General features: G+C 44.4%; 1 protein-coding gene across 1 annotated transcript in view; it reads right to left on the reverse strand.

Moving 5' to 3' along the window:
- SPR (sepiapterin reductase) overlaps window positions 1–3,395 on the reverse strand; it is a 7,267-nt gene extending 3,872 nt beyond the window's left edge. Inside the window, exons 1-2 of the mRNA XM_055312506.1 lie at window positions 2,975–3,395; window positions 2,097–2,387 (exon numbers count right to left, since the gene is read on the reverse strand). Of these exons, the coding sequence (XP_055168481.1) occupies window positions 2,097–2,387; window positions 2,975–3,296 (613 nt within the window). The 5' untranslated portion in view covers window positions 3,297–3,395. The remainder of the gene's footprint in view (window positions 1–2,096; window positions 2,388–2,974) is intronic.
- Window positions 3,396–19,861: the final 16,466 nt, after the last annotated feature.

Raw genomic sequence — 19,861 nt, forward strand, 5'->3', positions numbered from 1 at the left:
CCTCACAGGGAGCCCAATGCAGGACTCAATCCCGGATCCCGGGATCATGACCTGAGCTGAAGGCAGGAGCCCAGCCACTGAGCCACCCAGGTGCCCTGAATTTATTAGTCCTAATAGTCTTTTGGTGGAGTTTTTGGGTTTCCTATATATAATATGTCATCTACAAATAGATAGTTTTACCTCTTTTTGATTTAACTGTCTTTTCTTTTTCTTGCCTAATTGCTCTGGCTAGGACTTCTAATACTATGTTAAATAAAAGTGGTGATAGTGGTTTCCTTGTCTTGTTCCCAATCTTAGAGGGAAAGTTTTTTTAGCTTTTCATCATTGAGTATGCTGTTAGCTATAGATTTATCATATATGGTCTTTACTATGTTGAGTACATTCCCTCTACCCATTTTTTTTTTTTAGTTTTTTTAAATCATAAATTGATGTTAAATTTTGCCAAGTATTTTTTTCTGTCTCTACTGAGATAATCATATGATTTTTATCCTTCGCTTTATGAATATGGTATACTGTATTGATGAATTTGCAGAAGTTCAATCAGATCCAACCCAATCAAATGACATTCTGGAGTCGGCTCCACACCAGACTGTGGTTTTTGTTTGCCCCAGCTGATTGAGTAAGTCCTAGGCTGAGTCCAGAGGGGTGCCAAGTTCAATCAACACATTCAATCGTGTTATTCTTATAGAATAAGTGTATGGGGATCCCTGGGTGGCTCAAAGGTTTGGCGCCTGCCTTTGGCCCAGGGCACGATCCGGAGACCTGGGATCGAGTCCCACATCGGGCTTCTGGCATGGAGCCTGCTTTTTTTTTTTTTTTTTTGGTTTCCTTTTCCCTCTGCCTGTGTCTCTGCCTCTCTCTATCATGAATAAATAAATAAATCTTTAAAAAAAACAAAGAATAACAGTGTATGTGTTAGGAAGGAAGGGAAGATTGGGTACTAGAGAGCATGAGGAAGTAAAAGTAGCACTGGTCATGAACTTGGAGGCAAGGTTTGATCCTGGCTCTGCCGCATTTGGGCTCTGGTCAGGTCTTTCTACATTTTGCCCCCAGGTTCCAAGGGGAACAGACCACTGGAACTCTAAGTCACTTAGATATTATACAACAGCTTTGTCACTGTCTTCTAATTCCCCCAGCCTCAAGTCTAGTACAGAAGCCTTATTTTTTGGGATGCCTGGGTGGCTCAGCAGTTGAGTGTCTGTCTTTAGCTCAGGGAGTGATCCTGGAGTTCTGAGACTGAGTCCTACATCGGGCTCCCTGCATGGAGCCTGCTTCTCCCTCTGCCTATGTCTCTGCCTCTCTCTGTGTCTCTCATGATTAAATAAGTAAATAAAATCTTAAAAAAAAAAAAAAAAGGAAGCCTCACTTTTCAGAAAGGAGAAGAGTGTATCATGGCAGGGTAGTGAGAAACCAGACCAAGTATCACAAGACTCCTTATTGTTTAACTTTTGTGAAGATAGGGCCCTCTCTTATTTATCCCAGCATCCTCTTGGTATTCTAGCACAATTTAGCCTGGGGTGGCCAGCATTTCATAATGTCTCTCTGCTCTTCATTCAATTAACATTACTGAAGACTGACTCAGTGAGGTGCTTTGCTAGGTGCTTGGAACATACAGGTGCACAGTGCAAAGTTCCTGCCTTCAAGGCTTTTCAGGAGAAAGTAGTATAGATAATACAGTGTGATAAGTTCTAATATTTAGAAGTGCTAGCAGTTAGATAGCACTTCATGGCTAGGGATCATTTTCATATATATTACCTCATTAAGTCCTCTAATCTGCCCTGTAGACAGATAGCATCTTCCTGTTTCACATAAGGAAATGTGGGCCAGGCCTGAAATTCAAACCCTAAACCCTTTCAACTCTAGTATCTCAGACTTTCCAGCCCCACCCTCCAGGCCGGGCAACTGCCTTTCACCTTATCTTCTAAACACACTCCTTATCCCAGCTGGCTCTAACTTCTGGAGCCTACATTTTCCTTAAGGAATGATGGTTAAGAATTCAGGGACAATATACTCTGTGGGTTCTTTCTTGGAGGGGACAGACTAGGCCCTCTGCACACCCCCCAGAGGTGAACCAGCAGGTTCCTGGTGACACCTACCTGGGGCATAGCTCAGCACCCTGACACTGGGTTCCTCTGCGGCTAGGACCTGGAACATCATGTCACGGGCAGCCTTCCCTGCACAGTACAATCCCCAGCCTTTGAAAGGCTGCAGAGCACAGAGGGATGAGATGTTAACCATGGTCCTGCTGAGGCCAGGACTGTCTGGAAAGGCCTTCAGGATGGTGGTAGTCAGGCATAGCATGGAGGTCAAGTTGACAGCCCAGTAGTTATTTACTTCAGCTGAGTCGCCCAGGTCCACGAAGCCTTTGGACACGTCCCCAAGAGTGCCTGAAAAAACAGACCTTAAGGAATCAGGGTGTGCAGGCAGGTCTTTCTTTCCCCAGCCCTCCCCAAATTCCTCTAGATACCCCCTTCCTAACTAAACTTGGAGGAGTCTCCCTAGTGTTTCTGAAGACACCTCCCTCTTCCCAGCTCCGCAGACAGACACACCTGGGGTTGTTCACAGTCACCCCAAGTTGCAAAATGGAAATGTCATACCCTGCTCTGGACCTGAGAGGAGGACTCAACGGGCCATTTGGAAAAGCGGGTAATTTACTTTTGCAGGAAGACCTCATGCCCTGACTCAGGCCTCCGCCAGAGGGCGCAGAGCAAGGCGATCGGGAAAGTTCTACAGTCATTTCAGAAAATTTGCCTGAAATGGGAAGGAAGGTGGGGGGGATGGGGAAAATGGGTCGCGCCGAAGGCACGGAGTCTTTCTCCATGACTTGCTGTAACAACTCAGATTTTCAGGCATCTTTTCTGACTCCTAAGAGTTCCCAGCGGTGGGGAAAGTGAGAGGGAGGTTGAAGAGACAGGGGCTAAGCAGTAGTCCGGGGCTCTCCCGGGGAGTCCGCCCCCGCCGGCCGGCGCCTTACCCGCATTGTTGATGAGAAGCACCCGCTGCAACCGCTCGGGCCTGGGGAGCTCGCGTAGGGCGCCGAGCAGCTGCTGCAAATCGGCCTCGACGCCCAGGTCGGCGGGCACACTCAGCACGCGCAGGCCGGGCCGCCCGGCGTCCAGCTCGGCCTCCAGCTGCCGCAGCGCCTCGTTGTTGCGGGCGCTTAGGACCAGCACGGAGCCGGGCGCCAGCAGCCGGGCCAGGAGAGGCGCCAAGGCCCGGCCGAAGCCGCGGGAGGCCCCGGTCAGCACGCACACGGCGCGTCCCAGGCCGCCCTCCTCGCCGCTGCCACCCTGCATGCCTGCGACCTGCGACCGCGGGCGCTGGGACCCTGGGCTGGCGGGGGCGGGGCGGCCGCCGCTGGAGGAGGCGGAGGCGGGGCGGAGAGGGCGGGAACCCGGGCTGCGGCGGCGACCGCGGCGCCCCTTGCCTCGGCCGCCCGTGGCGGAAGTGGAGGCGCCTGCGCGGTCTGGGTCGGCCTGAAGGGGCTAAACCTAAGGGGTCCGGAGGACCGGCTTCGACGCGAGTCCTGGCCCAGTTCTGGGCCTGGCTTCGTTCTGCCGCCACCGCCACCGCCACCGCCACCGCCACCGCCACCCACCCTGCTTCCCAGCACCTTCGCTCGTTCATACCCGCGGCATCCGCCTCCCAAGTTCACACCGCACCTCCCTGCACAGGGGACCTCCTGCAGGCCGGGCCAGGCTGCTCGGCGCTAGGCATCCCTGGAAGTGGCCCGCAAAAGCCCTGAGTGCAGCACCTGCCAGTTTAGGGCTCTGGCAACTCCCCGCTCTCAGGTGGACCTGAGCTACCTCTGGGAGCTCCACAGTGGCTCCTCCAAGTGATGTAAAAACCTCTTCTCCCTTTCGAGACTGAGGGCAACTCTGTGCTCGGGCCAGTTCCCCTTCCTCTGGGATTTCTGAGTCCTGCGCCAACAGGTCTGGACTACCTGGATTTCTGCACCCACTCCCGCTACACTTTTCCCAGCACTCGCACCCACTCCCAACTTCTGAAAGGTGACTGCAAGTGCCTCCATTTTGACCTTCCAATTTTTTTTTAAGATTTTATTTATTCATGAGAGAGAGAGAGAGAGAGAGAGAGAGAGAGAGAGAGAGAGAAGCAGGCTCCATGCAGTAAGCCCTGACGCGGAACGTGGGACTGGATCCTGGGACTCCAGGATCATGCCCAGGGCTGAAGGCAGGTGCCAAACCGCTGAGCCACCCAGGGATCCCCACTGACCTTCCAACTTTAAGTTCTTTCTAGCTTATCTCTGAACTCAGGCCACCCAACCCTCAAGCAATAGGGACTGTCCTAAGCCAGCACGACCTCCTGTGATTGACCTCAAGACAATGGTTGGTTTGACCTTCACCATCTATCCGCAGTATCCACTGACGTTTGCCGCACATTTCCTTATTTAAACCTGGAAATATTTTTGGCGCTTTGAAGACAGTCTTTGAGTCTTTAGTCTGCTCTCTTCCGAATGCTGGCCTCACTGAAATAAATTCCTTTCTGATTTCACCGCCACTCCTCTCTCTGCCTTTGGGTTTTGTCAGCTGTGATTGGCCAAACCTGGCCTGTTTGGGACCCTCTGAGCCAAGTGTCCTTGCACCCCTGTGCCCTGGCTACATTTCAAGTTTTGTAATCACCTGAATCTATACTTCCAGACCTGTACTTTAGAAAACCTACATTTCTGATTTTTTTTTTTTTCACGGAGAGAGGGAAGATGAGAAGTTGGGACACGACTACAAATCTGCTTAACAAGGAGACCTTTCAGGGTTTATCAAGGTGGTAAGTAACCTCTGATAACTCAACCCAAGTCTTTTTTCTTTTCTTTTTTTTTCAACCCAAGTCTTCATAGGGTTCTTCTCTCTCTCAGGATAGACAGCAAAGTTGCCTTTCAGGGCTCCAGAATAAATGCGTTTTGCTTCCTTGTGCTGTGTGAGCCATTATATCAACACCAAAACAACTTGAGGAAGAGGTTTTTACTGGTCAACATGGGAGCACTTACTGCAAACTTTTTGTAAAATGTGCAGTTCAGATTATATGTTACCATGGAACATGCTCTAACAACAAATGAAACTGCACAGAAATCTTAAATGTCATTTAGACTTATTGTCAATATGCACAGTATTATTTTGAAATTATTTGATAAAAAGCAGGACCAAAAAAAAATAATTATGCTAATGTTGTTAGGAGCTAAAATTTTCAGTGTTAAAGAGGCTAGGTATAAATTGAAGGAAGTCAAGGGAAAAGTTGAAAACTGAAAATTTGTATTGGAGACCAAAAAAACTGTAGTATTTATTGTGACTACATTTACAACAAAATAACACTAAAACCATGTTTTTTCTCTTCTGGGTGTGTTGGTTCTCCAGTACCTATGACTTCCTGCAACAATGGCAGAGATTAGAATATGCCCTGTGAAAACTAATGAAAGGAAATCTCCTTTAGAATGGAGGCCCTCAGGGTGAGCTCTCATGCCCTGTCACTTATCAATTAGACACCCAAGGGAAGAGAGAGACCTTGCACATGAATGCTGCTTTATTATTCCAGCGGGAGGAAGAAAGGCTTTCTCCTACCCTGGCAACAGCCCAGCCAATGAGACACTGCTACAACTCAGCCAATGAAAAGCCATTATACTTTGAACTCCCAGTTTATTCCAAAGGACTTTCTGTTTATAACTTCCAACTCCCCCATTTCCTCTATAAAAGAGCATTCCTCTCTTCTGTTGGAGTGACTTACCTATAGTTCTGTAGGAGAGTGATTTCTCTGCTCTTCCTGAATAAACTCATTTTTGCTGGTAAAATAAATGACAGTTTTGTTTATAAAGGTTCATGTTACTTGGTGATCTTCAGAAGTGGGATGCAAAGAAGACCCCCAACAGCTACCAGACTTCTGAATAAACAGGCCTGCACCCACAGAGCCAGTTGGGCTCCTATTGCTTTCTGGCTGACCCTCGAGTTTGAGGTAAGTTTTCTCCTGGATTTTGAGCTCTGTGCTTTGTGTGTTTGTATTATCTGGGCATTATTAGGATGTTTTCAGGTCTTGTTTGTTTTTTCTTTGCAAGTGCTTGTTTAGCTTTTGGTTGGACTTTTTGGGGACTGTTCCTGTTCCCATTGGAACTGTGCCCGTTGGACCCATGCTTCCATCAGACTCCTGTTTGGAACCAGACTGTCCCTATTGGAACTGTACTGGACTTTAGTCTGATTCCTTCTGGAACCAGGCTGTTCCTGATGAAACCATGCTGTTGAGTAAGTTTTCTCTTTGCCCTAGAGAAAAATCTCTAAGAAATGGAATCACAGTCATCAAGATGCTTTGAGGGTGCTGCCCACCCCCCTGCCCTTACTGGGACTCTGGCTGGTTTTGTTTTATTTTATAAGATTTTTTATTTATTCATGAGAGGTACAGAGAGAGTGGCAGAGACATAGGCAGAGGGAGAAGCAGGGTCCTTGTGGGGAGCCTGACGCAGGACTTGATCCCAGGACCCCGGGATCATGACCTGAGGCAAAGGCAGACGCTCAACCCCTGAGCCACCTAGGCATCCTTCTGGCTGGTTTTATGTTTAAAAACTATGGTCCCTCTGCATGTACATTTATAACTAAATGGACTAACTTAACCGAAAGTAATTTAGTACATCAATGGCCATTATGGGGAACTTTTCATCTCTTCAGACTTATTTTATTTATTTGTTTGTTTGTTTATTTATTTATTTATTTATTTTAAAGATTGTATTTATTTATTCAGAGAGACACAGGCAGAGGGAGAAGCAGGCTCCATGCAGGGAGCCCGATGTGGGACTTAATCCCAGGTCTCCAGGATCACACCCCAGGCTGCAGGTGGCACTTAACTGCTGCGCCACCAGAGCTGCCCTCTTCAAACTTATTTTAAAATTAAAAATTAAATTAGGGCAGCCCGGGTGGCTCAGTGGTTTAGCGCCACCTTCAGCCCAGGGCCTGATCCTGGAGATCTGGGATCGAGTCCTACATCAGGCTCCCTGCATGGAGCCTGCTTCTCCCTCTGTCTGTGTCTCTGCCTCTCTCTCTCTTTCTGTGTGTCTCTCATAAATAAATAATAAAATCTTAAAAAAATAAAATAAAATAAAATAAAAATTAAATTAGAGAGCCACGGCTCCTCAAAAGAAAAAAAAGAAAAAAAAAAAGAATGGGATGCCTATTTTAAAGGTGACAGAGTATGCAGTTAGACATAAGCTGAAGTCAAATATGGTGATAAATAGGTTACACATTAGAAGCCTGGGGGTAGGGCAGCCTGGGTAGCTCAGCGGTTTAGTGCGCGCCTTCAGCTCAGGGCCTGATCCTGGAGACCAGGGGTCGAGTCCCAGGTCGGGCTCCCTGCAGGGAGCCTGCCCTCCCTCTGCCCCTCCCTCTGCCTGTGTCTCTGCCACAGGCGTTCTCGCTCTCTCTCTCTCATGAATAAATAAATAAAATCTTTAAAAAAACAGAACTTTTAAAAAAAAGAAGCCTGGGGGTACAACATCCTGACTTTGTGGCTTCCAAGACGGTGGAGCTAACAGATCAAGAGCCACAGGTGCAGAGCATGCTTGCTCCTCTTCCACCTCTACCACTGCCCCCTCTCCCTGCCCCAGGGTAACCTATAGCTTCATTGTAATATATTCACATTGTGGTTACAACCTCACCCCTGTGGGGTAGGATGGCCATAAAAGTTCCAGCAAGAACTGCATAGGACAAAACCCTCCCCCTCCCAACCAGTAGGTGGTGTCCCTTAGACGGCCCTATCTATGACCTATACCCTATGCATATGTAAAAAGAAAAGACACCCCTAATCCCTGTGCACCTGCCACCTCTGGGCCTGCCCATGCCACCCAGGCATCCCTATGTGATTGTTTTTGTTTCTCTCTCTCTCTCTCTCTCTTTTTTTTAAAGATTTATTTATTTTTTTATTCATGAGAGACATGGGGGCGGGGGGGGGGGCGGTGCAGAGACACAGGCAGAGGGAGAAGCAGGCTCCATACAGGGAGCCCAACATGGGACTCAATCCCTGGTCTCTAGGATCAGGCCCTGGGCTGAAGGCAGCCCTAAACCGCTGAGCCACCCGGGCTGCCCCTCTCTCTATTTTTTAGATTTCACAAAGAGGAGAGATCATTACTGTATTTACCTTCTCTGACTTATTTCGCTTAGCATAATATTCTTGAGGTCCATTCATGTTATTGCAAATGGCAAGATTTCCATTTGAAACAAAACATAACAGGGATCCCTGGGTGGCGCAGTGGTTTGGTGCCTGCCTTTGGCCCAGGGCGTGATCCTGGAGACCCAGGATCGAATCCCACATCGGGCTCCCGGTGCATGGAGCCTGCTTCTCCCTCTGCCTGTGTCTCTGCCTCTCTCTCTCTGTGTGACTATCATAAATAAATAAAAAATTTTTTAAAAAACAAAACAATCTAATTAAAAGATGGGCAGGAGATCTGAATAGACATTTTTCTAAAGAAGATACATATAGATAGCCAACAGGTACAAGAAAAGGTGCTCTGTATCATTAATCATCAGAGAAATGCAAATCAAAACCACAATGAACTATCACCTTACATCTGTTAGAATGGCTATCGTCACAGGACAAGAAACACCAAGTGTTAAACAGAGTGAGGATAGGGAGCCCTGGTGGCTCAGCGGTTTAGTGCCACCTTCAGCCCAGGGCCTGATCCTGGGGACCTGGGATTGAGTCCCATGTCAGGCTCCCTGCATGGAGCCTGCTTCTCTCTCTGTGTGTCTCATGAATAAATGAATAAAATCTTAAAAAAATAAAAAAGCCTAAACTGGGATCCCTGGGTGGCGCAGCGGTTTGGTGCCTGCCTTTGGCCCAGGGCGTGATCCTGGAGACCTGGGATCGAATCCCACGTCGGGCTCCCGGTGCATGGAGCCTGCTTCTCCCTCTGCCTATGTCTCTGCCTCTCTCTCTCTCTCTGACTATCATAAATAAATAAAAATTAAAAAAAAAGCCTAAACAGAGTGAGGATATAGAGAAAAGATTTCCATCCTTTTTTTTAATGGTTTAATAATATTTATCCATTCATTCATCTACGGACATTGAGGTTGTTACCATATCTTTGCTATTGTAAATAATGTTGCAATGAACATGGGGGTGCATATATCTTTTCCAGTTAGTGTTTTTGTTTCCTTTGCATAAATATTCCAGAAGTGGAATTGCTGGATCATTTTTAATGATTTAAATTATTAAAATATTTATTATAAAAATATTAAAATATTTTTAATATTTTGAGAGACCCTCATACTGTTTTCTATAGTGGTCTCACCAATTTATTTTTATTTTTTTTAAAAACTTTTATTTATTTTTATGATAGTCACACAGAGAGAGAGGCAGAAACACAGGCAGAGGGAGAAGCAGGCTCCATGCACCAGGAGCCCGACGTGGGATTCAATCCTGGGTCTCCAGGATCGCACCCTGGGCCAAAGGCAGGCGCTAAACCACTGCGCCACCCAGGGATCCCTGGTCTCACCAATTTAGATTTCTACCAACAGTGCACAAGGGTTCTCTTTTCTCTACATCCTCACTCTTTTTATTAACAGTTGGCTGTTTCTTGTCTTGTGATGATAGCCATTCTAACAGATGTAAGGTGATAGTTCATTGTGGTTTTGATTTGCATTTCTCTGATGATTAATGATACAGAGTATCTTTTCTTGTACCTTTTGGCCATCTATTCCTCTTCTTTAGAAAAATGTCTATTCAGATCTCCTGCGCATCTTTTAATTAGATTTTTAAAAATATTTTATTTATTTATTCATGAGATACACACAAAGAGAGAGAGGCAGAGACACCGGCAGAGGGAGAAGCAGGCTGTGTGCAAGGAGCCTGATGTGGGACTCAAACCCGGGAATCCGGGATCATGCCCTAACCCAAAGGCATTCAACCGCGAGCCACCCAGGTGTCCCTGTTGTTTTGTTGGTTTTATTGCTAATGAGTTGTAGGAGTTCTTTATATGTTTTGGATATTAACCCCTTATCAGATACATGATTTGCAACTATTTTTTTTCATTCATTAGATTGCCTTTTCATTTTGTTGATGGTTTCCTTTGCATGTAGAAGCCTTGTAGTTTGATGTAGTCCTACCTGTTTTTGTTTTTGTTTTTGGCTTTAAAGTTTTAATTTTAATTCCAGGTAGTTAACATACAGTGTTATATTAGTTTCAGGTGTACAATATAGTGATTCAGTACTTCCATACATCACCCAGTGCTCATTACAAGTGCCCTCCTTGATCCCCATCATCTATTTAACCCATACCCTTATCCACCTCCCTCTGGTAACCATCAGTATGTTGTCTATAATTAAGAGTCTTTCTTGATTTGCCTCTCTCTTTGTCTTTTCCCTATGCTCATCTGTTTTGTTTCTTTTTTTTATTTATTTATTTATAATAGTCACACACACAGAGAGAGAGAGAGAGAGAGAGAGAGAGGCAGAGACACAGGCAGAGGGAGAAGCAGGCTCCATGCACCGGGAGCCCGACGTGGGATTCGATCCGGGGTCTCCAGGATCATGCCCTGGGCCAAAGGCAGACGCTAAAGCGCTGCGCCACCCAGGGATCCCTGTTTTGTTTCTTAAATTCCACTTATGAGTGAAATCATATGGTATTTGTCTTTCTCTGACTTTCTTCACTTAGCATTATACTCTCTAGCTCCATTTTCTTGCAAATGACAAAATTTTATTCCATTGTGTATATATATATATATACCACATCTTTATCTGTTCATCAATCAATGGACACTTGGGCTGCTTTCATTCTATCGTAATAATACTGCCATAAACATGAGGGTGCATGTATCCCTTTGAATTAGTGTTTCTGTATTCTTTGTGTAGATACCCAGTAGTGCAATTGCTGGATCATCGGGAAGTTCTATCTTTAACTTTTTGAGGAAATTCTAGACTTTTTTCCAGTCTGCATTCCTACTAGCAGTGCACAAGTGTAACTTTTTTCCATATCCCCACCAATTCCTTCTGTTTCCTGTGTTGTTGATTTTAGCTATTCTGATAGGTGTGAGGTGAAAATTCATTGTGGTTTTGAGTTGCATTTCCCTGATGATGAGTGATGTTAAGCAATTTTTTTCATGAGTCTATTGGACATCTGTATGTCTTCTTTGGAGAAATATCTGTTTATGTCTTCTGCCCATTTTTAAATAGGATTATTTGGTTTTGGGTATTGAGTTTTGTAAGTTTTTTAATGTATTTTGGATATTAACCTTTGTAAATATGTCATTTGCAAATATCTCCTCCTATTCTGTAGGTTGCCTTTTAGTTTTATTGTTTCCTTTGCTGTACAGCTTTTCATTTTGATGTGATCCCAATAGTTTATTTTTGCTTTTATTTCCCTTGCCTCAGGAAACACCTAGGAAAAAGTTGCTATGGCCAATGTCAAAGAGGTTATAGCCTATATTCTCTTCTAGGATTTTATGGTTTTAGGTCTCCCATTTAGGTCTTTAATCCATTTTGCATTTATTTTTGTGTATGGTATAAGAAAGCAGTCTAGTTTCTTCTACATTATTCGGCCCATTTTTCCTAACACCATTTGTTGAAAAGACAGACTGTCTCTTTTTTCCCATTGGATATCTCTTCTGCTTTGTTGAAGATTAATTGACCATAGAGTTATGGATGTAGTCCTACCTGTTTTTTGCTTTTGAAAGAGGGGCCTGGTTAAATACACTTGTGGTATATCTACAACAATGTATAATATGCAGGTGTAAAAGTAAATGAAAATTTCTTCTTATACTGATGTGAAAAATTGAATGAAAAAGGCAAAGTGAAGAATAGGAAACAAGTATATACTGTTACCTTTTGCACAATACAAAGGGAGAATAAAATATATTAAGTACTAGAAAAATCCCCAATAAATTATAAAACTAGTTAACTCTATAGAGGTGGGAGAGGGGAGTTCGGATTGAAGTATATATACACAGAGTGTACCTTTTTGTATTGATTTTTTAAAGCTATGTTAGTGTATTCTCAATTCAAAAATAAGATACGTTCTTAAATGAATACATAAATGTACTAGGAAAAAAATTCAGATCATATCAGAATTTAAATATTCGCAGAGCTGCTTGGCATTTTAGCATTTGTATCATTAAACTAATATTTAAGAACTACATTTAGTTTTTGCTATTTAATTTTATTTAGCTTTGAATCTTTCAAGAAAAATGCCTCTTTGGGAATTCTTCATGTCTCACAAATCATCCTTGTGACTTATAGGAAGAACATCAACTTTGCCAGCCCAAAAGTTCATGAGGAGGAAAACTTTAAAATTATGTAAAGAACATACCCATGCTGAAACAACTTTGACCCAGATATAACAAAGAATATAGACTGTGAATAAAAGGCGAAAGTTTCAGAAAAAAAGAGACATCCTAAACCCATTATGTTCTTACTAATCAAATTACAGAACAACAGAATTTATAAAAAATATTTCAAGAATGTAGTTCCTTCGACTTTTTTTTTTTAAAGATTTTATTTATTTATTCATGAGAGACACAGAGAGATAGAGGCAGAGACACAGGCAGAGGGAGAAGCAGGCTACATGCAGGGAGCCTGATATGGTACTTGATCCCGGATCTCCAGGATCCTGCCCTGGGCTGAAGGTGGTGCTAAACCGTTGAGCCACCCAGGCTGCCCTGACTTTTGAGATAAAACATTGAAACAGAAAGTGGACAAAATTATTGCTGTAGACTGCCAACTATTTTTAGTGGTGGAAGATGAAGGATTTTTGACATTTGATGAAGATACAAATTTCCTTCTATAAAATATGTTACTAAAAACAATTTTTACAGTTAAAGACTGCTGTATATATGAAGGCTAATGATATTATTAAATACGCTACTTCTGTATTCTGTACCTCAGACACTTAAATATGCAGAAGCCTTTTATTTTTTTATTTTTTATTTTTTTTAAATTTTGTTATTTATTTATGATAGTCACAGAGGGAGAGAGAGAGAGAGAGAGAGAGAGAGAGAGAGGCAGAGACACAGGCAGAGGGAGAAGCAGGCTCCATGCACCGGGAGCCCGACGTGGGATTTGATCCCGGGTCTCCAGGATCGCGCCCTGGGCCAAAGGCAGGCGCCAAACTGCTGCGCCACCCAGGGATCCCGCAGAAGCCTTTTAAAAAATAAAATAGCATCATGGATTGTTGGCAATAAACAGAGTAGACCTTTTCCATATTCTCCACTCAAAGCACACTATGTGATATACATAAAACTTTGGAACTGTTTTGTCAAGTACTTATACAAGATGTTTAAACAAGGTAAAATAGTTTTAACATTAAGAAGGCTGTTTGACCAAAAGAAAGCCTTGACATTTTATTTTGCAAATAACAATAGCAGCATAGGAGGTCTTGCTAACAATCACAGCAGCTTGAAGATAAAGGAGTTAATCTGCTGGAAACTGCTGAAGAAGTAATCAACTTTAGCCTTCACTTCCATATGTGAAACTTGCTGTTGGAGTGGGATTTTACAAGTAAACAAGAGTGGGGAGGAGGCTGGAATAAACCGTGTGATGATGGATTCACATTGCAGACTTGAACTTGTTTAGAATAGACAAATCATTGTAGATAGTCTGCCCTCTGAAAGGATCAAGAAGCAGACACCCCAGTAGCAATGAGCATATGTAGTGCCCAGATCTTCGTTTCTCATACTATTCACCATAAAAAGAACCAGGGCTTCTTGGGAAAATGGCTGATTCTAAAACTGGTGTAGGAAATAGTGTGGAACAACTTGTAGCGACCGACAGTGAAAAAGTGCTTATAAACACCTAAAATGAGTATGTCAGAGAGACACAGGAGGCAACTGAAAGTGCTCTTGGTGGCCAAAGCAGGACAAATTGAGCAATAAAACCAAGTAGTATTGGATTGTAACCCAAAGTATAAAATAATTATACATGAGTCTCCATGTTATAAATAAATGATTAAACAAACAAGAATAAATGTAGGCGAATAGACAAGTCTCCCATACAGAAGAACTCCAAACAACCTATGTAGATACCTCAAGGGAGTATTTATGCTCCATCTTATACTTCACCTCAAGATGGCAGAGCAAAACTCCCCACTTAGGAGTGGGCTGGGCATGGTGAATTTCATCCAAATTGTATAGTACACAAAGGGGTAAAAAAGTAACATAGAGGAGAAATGGACAAAAACTACCTCAGCCTGGAGATAAGGTCAACAACAGTGATGAATCATGTATATGACATGTACCTTTGGTATGATGTGATAGGGATGTTACTTTACTCTGTGGTCTTCCTCTTCAAAACCCATAATCCTAGTCTAATCATAAGAAGGACATCAGACAAACCCAAATTGAGGACATTTAACCCAATATTTGGCTACTACTCCTCAAAAATGTCAAGGTTATCAAAAACAAGGACAGCCTGAGTAACTTTTATCATCAAAAAGACACTAAGAAGACATAGTGACTAAATGTAATATGATATCTTGGGTGGGATCCTGGAACAGTAAAAGAATATTAGGTAAAAACTAAGGGAATCTGAATACAGTGTTGACTTTAGGAAAGAGTAATAATTTGCTTATTAGCTAAGAGCAAATTTACCACATAGGTGCAAAATATTGATAATAGGGGAAGCTGGGGATCCCTGGGTGGCGCAGCGGTTTGGCGCCTGCCTTTAGCTCAGGGCGCGATCCTGGAGACCCGGGATCGAATCCCATATCGGGCTCCCGGTGCATGGAGCCTGCTTCTCCCTCTGCCTATGTCTCTGCCTCTCTCTCTCTCTCTCTCTGACTATCATAACTAAATAAATTTAAAAAAAAATAGGGGAAGCTGGATGTGTGTATACCTTCACAGTTTTTCTGTAAATCTAAAACTATTTGGGATCCCTGGGTGGCGCAGCGGTTTGGCGCCTGCCTTTGGCCCAAGGCGTGATCCTGGAGACCCGGGATCGAATTCCATGTCGGGCTCCGGGTGCATGGAGCCTGCTTCTCCCTCTGCCTATGTCTATGCCTCTCTCTCTCTCTCTCTCTCTCTCTCTCTCTGTGACTATCATAAATAAAATACAATAAAATAATTAAAAAAATAAAACTATTCTTAAAAAAATGATGATCCACTTATTAACTCAAATTTTCTTTTAAAAAAGTTAACCTGAATTTAGGTACATATGTTCTTAGGTCTGCAGTTTACTTTAAAATGCATCCAAAAAGGGATGCCTGGGTGGCTCAGTCGGTTGAGTGTCTGGCTCTTGGTTTTGGCTCAGGTCATGATCTCAGAGTCATGAGACTGAGCTCAGTGTTGGGTTACAGGCTCAGTGGGGAGTCTGCTTGAGGTTCTTTCCCTCTGCCCCTGCCTCTACTCATGCTCACCTGTGCTCTCTCTTTCAAATAAATAAATAAATAAATAAATAAATAAATAAATAAATAAATAAATAAATAAATATTCGGCGCCGCCCTCCCCAATTCCATCTAAAATAGCATTTTAATTTAACAATTCCATTTCAAAAGAAAATGCTCAGGAAAAAAGTCAACTAGGGGCACACGGGTTGCTCAGTCGATTAAGTGTTTCCCTTTGGCTCAGGTCATGATGGTCCTGGGATTGAGCCCCACATCTGGCTCTCTACTTAGCGGGGAACCTGCTTCTACTTCTCCCACTGCCTTTGCTCCCCCTGCTTGTGCTCTCTCCTTCTCTGCCAAATAAATAAATAAAATCTTAAAAAAAAAGTAAAAAAGAAATAAATGGAATTGTTTTCTTAGTTTTCTTTTTGGACTGTTTGTTGCTAGTATATAAAGATACAACCGATTTTTATGTATTGATCTTGTATCCATTCAGTTATTAGCTATAACATTTGTGTATATGTGTGCTCAAAGAAGAAATATAAATCCATTCATGAAATAATAGTGAGAGCACTATGCATCAACAGAACTCTGCTCAGAGGAAAATTTATATTGCTAAATATTTTTAATTAGAAAGCAAAAAAGAGGGGGATCCCTGGGTGGCTCAGCGGTTTAGCGCCTGCCTTCGGGGCAGGGCATGATCCTGGAGTCCCGAGATCGAGTCCCACATCGGGCTCCCTGCATGGAGCCTGCTTCTCCCTCTGCCTGTGTCTCTGCCTCTCTCTCTCTCATGAATAAATAAATAGAATCTTTGAAAAGTAAAAATAAAAAAATAAAGCTTTAAAAAGAAAAGAAAGCAAAAAAGACAAAAAAGAAATGGATCAAGGTTATCAAGTAACCTTATGTGTTAAGGATCTTTGCAAAAACCGGAAATCAATTTAGACAAAACGAAAAAAAATATTTTTTTTCATAGCCCTGAAAGAGAAAGCTAAAAAGCAGGTCCAAAAAGGGCAGAAACCCCAGGTGGCTCTGGGGTTGCTTTCTGAACCAGGTAACAGAAAGCAATGAATTAGCTACAGAATGAATCAGCTACAGCTGTTTTCGGCCTTATCATTTTGCTTAAGATTTCGTTGCTATGGAGAGACCATAAAATTAGCCTAGGTCAGATTCCATTTCTGTTTTTAAGTCTGGAAAAGTTTTGTGCATCTTCAGTGATGGCTACACCAAACCCATGGCCAACAGGGAATAGTTCCACAGGAACAGCTGGGGTATTTAATCAGAAGAAGGGGCAATGAGTGGATACAGAGTGGCAAAAATGAGTCATCCATTACACACCTTTGGCAGCTAGATTTTTTTTTTTAAGATTTTTTGTTTACTTGAGAGAGAGAGAGCATACACAGAGGGAGAAGGAGAAGCAGGCTCCTGGCTGAGCAGGGGAGGATCTCAAGGCCCTGGGATCATGACCTGAGTCGAAGGCAGATGCTTAACTGACTGAGCCACCCAGGTGCCCCTAGAAACTAGTTTCTGTGAGGCTGTTCACTATAGCATTTGTCTATAGTACCAAAAATTATGAGTGCTCAATATTAACTGAACAGTTAAATAAAGTATAGCACATTTAAGATGGTCTATGATGCAGCCATTTGCATATGGAAAAATTAAATACAAAGTGTACAGAGTCTATGAGTTAAATTCAGTTTTAAAAGTTTTATGTATGCATATAACGGGCACCTGAAGAGAATGCCCAAAAAATGTGATGTGTGTGAATGTGTATATCTACATCCTAACACCTGAACTTGTGAATGTGACCTTATTTGGCAAGGAGATGTAAATTAGTGATCTTGAGATGAGATCATCTTAGATTATCCTCATGGGTCCTAAATCCAATGACCAATGTCCTTGTAAGAGGCAGAAGAGAAGACACAAACTGCAGAGAAGGCCCACGGCCATGTGAAGACAGAGATAAAAGAAGCCACAGGCCAAGAAATGTCTAAAGCCACCAGAATCTGGAAGAGGCAAGAAATGAAACTCTTTCAGAGCCTTTGAAGGGAATATAGCCTTCCTGACACCTTGATTTTAGACTTTTGCTTGCCATAACTATGAGAGAATAAATGTCTGTTGTTTTAAGCCACCCAGTTTGTGGTCATTTGTTACAGCAGCCTGAGGATATGCACACGCACGTATATGCACCCACACAAATAACAGTAAGCTCTCTATGGATAGATACATAGAGCCAATATATAAAATATATTTCCCAAAATTGCCATATTTTCCTACAACCAAGCTTGTGTGTGTGTGTGTGTGTGTGGTTTTTTAAAAAAGATTTTATTTACTTATTCATGAAGACACAAAGCGAGAGGCAGAGACAGAGGCAGAGCTGGTTGGGGAACTCAGTCCTGGGACTCCAGGATCACGCCCTGGGCAGAAGGCAGGCGCTAAACCTCTGAGCCACCCAGGCGTTCCAAGCTTATTGTTTTAAAATGTGGGTTTAAGGAAGGCTAAATTTCATGTCAGGCAAAATTTATTCTCACAGGCAGTTCCCCAGGGGAATGCGAGCTACTGTGACTCAGGAAACCCCTCTAGCCCCATCTCACATTGACTTGCTACTTTGAATGCCCCGCTCTTCAGGGGTCTTTCCACTTCCTTCAGGTACAGAGGTCCCCTTCCTCTCCAATCTGCTGGGTTGCTTTACCCCACTTCACTTTTACAGAAGATCACATCCCTACCGATTTCCGTTAACCGAAGGAAATCTGAAGAGGAGTTTTGCTTTTAGGAACTGGTTGGTGATCGCTTCTTTGCTTTATGCCATCTCGGTTTAGGAAAGGGATTGTAGGGATCCCTGGGTGGCGCAGCGGTTTAGCGCCTGCCTTTGGCCCAGGGCGCGATCCTGGAGACCCGGGATTGAATCCCACGTTGAGCTCCCTGCATGGAGCCTGCTTCTCCCTCTGCCTGTGTCTCTGCCCCACCCCCTCTCTGTGACAATTATGAATAAATAAATAAAATCTTAAAAAAAAAAAAGGAAAGGGATTGTAGGAATGCACAAACCGTACTCTGGGAAAGCAGGGAAGCTATTCCCTTCCCCCACCCCCATCCCTTTGCTTTGCTGTACCGCCTGGGTGGATTTGGGACCAGGTCACCGTCCTCCGCTGCCGCCTCGGTTCCGCCCGGGTCTGACCCCAGCACTCGCATCCCCCGACCCCCACTTGTCAGGGAAGGAGGAACCAGACAGTTACAGAGAGGACTTATTACCGCCTTCCGAGGGCTCCCAACACGCGTGGAGGGAAACATCCCTCACTCCCGTGTGAATTCTGCTGCCGTTCGTGGTGACTTTTCTATTCTGTAAGGGCTGAGGTGGGAATTAAAGTCATCAGTTTTTGTTGGTAGGGTGGGAGTGGGGGAACGCCGGGCAGTGAAAACACAGGCCACCTTATTTTTGAAAACCGAGCCACAGAAGGTGTTGTCCTCGGTATGCTCGCTGCCCAGTATCATCAGATCACCCAACAAAGCAGGTGCCATCCATCCAGGCGGCTTCGCCGCAGGTGGAGGACCACCTGCAAGGGCACCACGAATCCCAAGTAGGGTTTACGACCGGGCTGTCCAGCCGCCGCCAGGTGGCGCCAAAGCGCAGCCGAGAGCGGGCGGGGGTGGGATTCGTGTCCTGCAGCCTCAGGCTGGAGAAGCCCGGAGGCCTGAGGATTAGACGCTGCGTGGGTCTCATGATAAGGGGCCCTGCCCTCTGCCCTTTCCCCAACCTCCAGTTAGGGATGTGAGGTTAAAAAGTAGGGATCCCTGGGTGGCGCAGCGGTTTAGCGCCTGCCTTTGGCTCAGGGCGAGATCCTGGAGACTCGGGATCGAATCCCACGTCGGGCTCCCGGTGCATGGAGCCTGCTTCTCCCTCTGCCTGTGTCTCTGCCTCTCTCTCTCTCTCTCTCTCTCTCTCTCTCTCTCTCTCTCTCTGTGTGTGTGTGTGTGTGTGACTATCATTAAAAAAAAAAAAAGTAGGGATTATCTGGAGAGGACAGGCAGGCAGCCTGGTGAAGTGTCAAGATTGCATCAGATGGACAGCCCAGGTAGCTCAGCGGTTTAGCGGCGCCTTTGGCCCAGGGCGTGATCCTGGGGACGTGGAGTCGAGTCCCACGTCGGGCTTCCTGCATGAAGCCTGCTTCTCCCTCTGCCTCTCTCCCTCTCTCTCTCTCTCTCTCTCTCTCATGAATAAATAAATAAAATCTTTAAAAGAAAAAAAAAAGATTGCATCAGAACTGGAGGACCTGAGGACGGCAAGGTCTCACAAAGGTGACTGGGAGAGGGCGGGAGAATGGATGGCTTTGGGGTTCCAAGCCCGGAAATGAGGAAAATGAGCCATGAAGCTAAGTCTGCATTAGCCCTGGCAGGGGACAGGCGTGGGGGGAGACGACACCTCAAGGATGCCACAGTGAGCAGGAAATGACCTACAGAGCCTTCAGATGACCTTCCCTTTATGCTGCAAAGTTTCCCTCTGGCTTAGATGCAACCTGCTGCGGGAAGGTGGGAAGGGGGAAACCCTCGTTGACCGGGGAAAATCCTGAAAAAA

This window comes from Nyctereutes procyonoides, unplaced genomic scaffold (genome assembly GCF_905146905.1).
Source record: "Nyctereutes procyonoides isolate TBG_1078 unplaced genomic scaffold, NYPRO_anot_genome, whole genome shotgun sequence".
Taxonomy (NCBI): domain Eukaryota; kingdom Metazoa; phylum Chordata; class Mammalia; order Carnivora; family Canidae; genus Nyctereutes; species Nyctereutes procyonoides.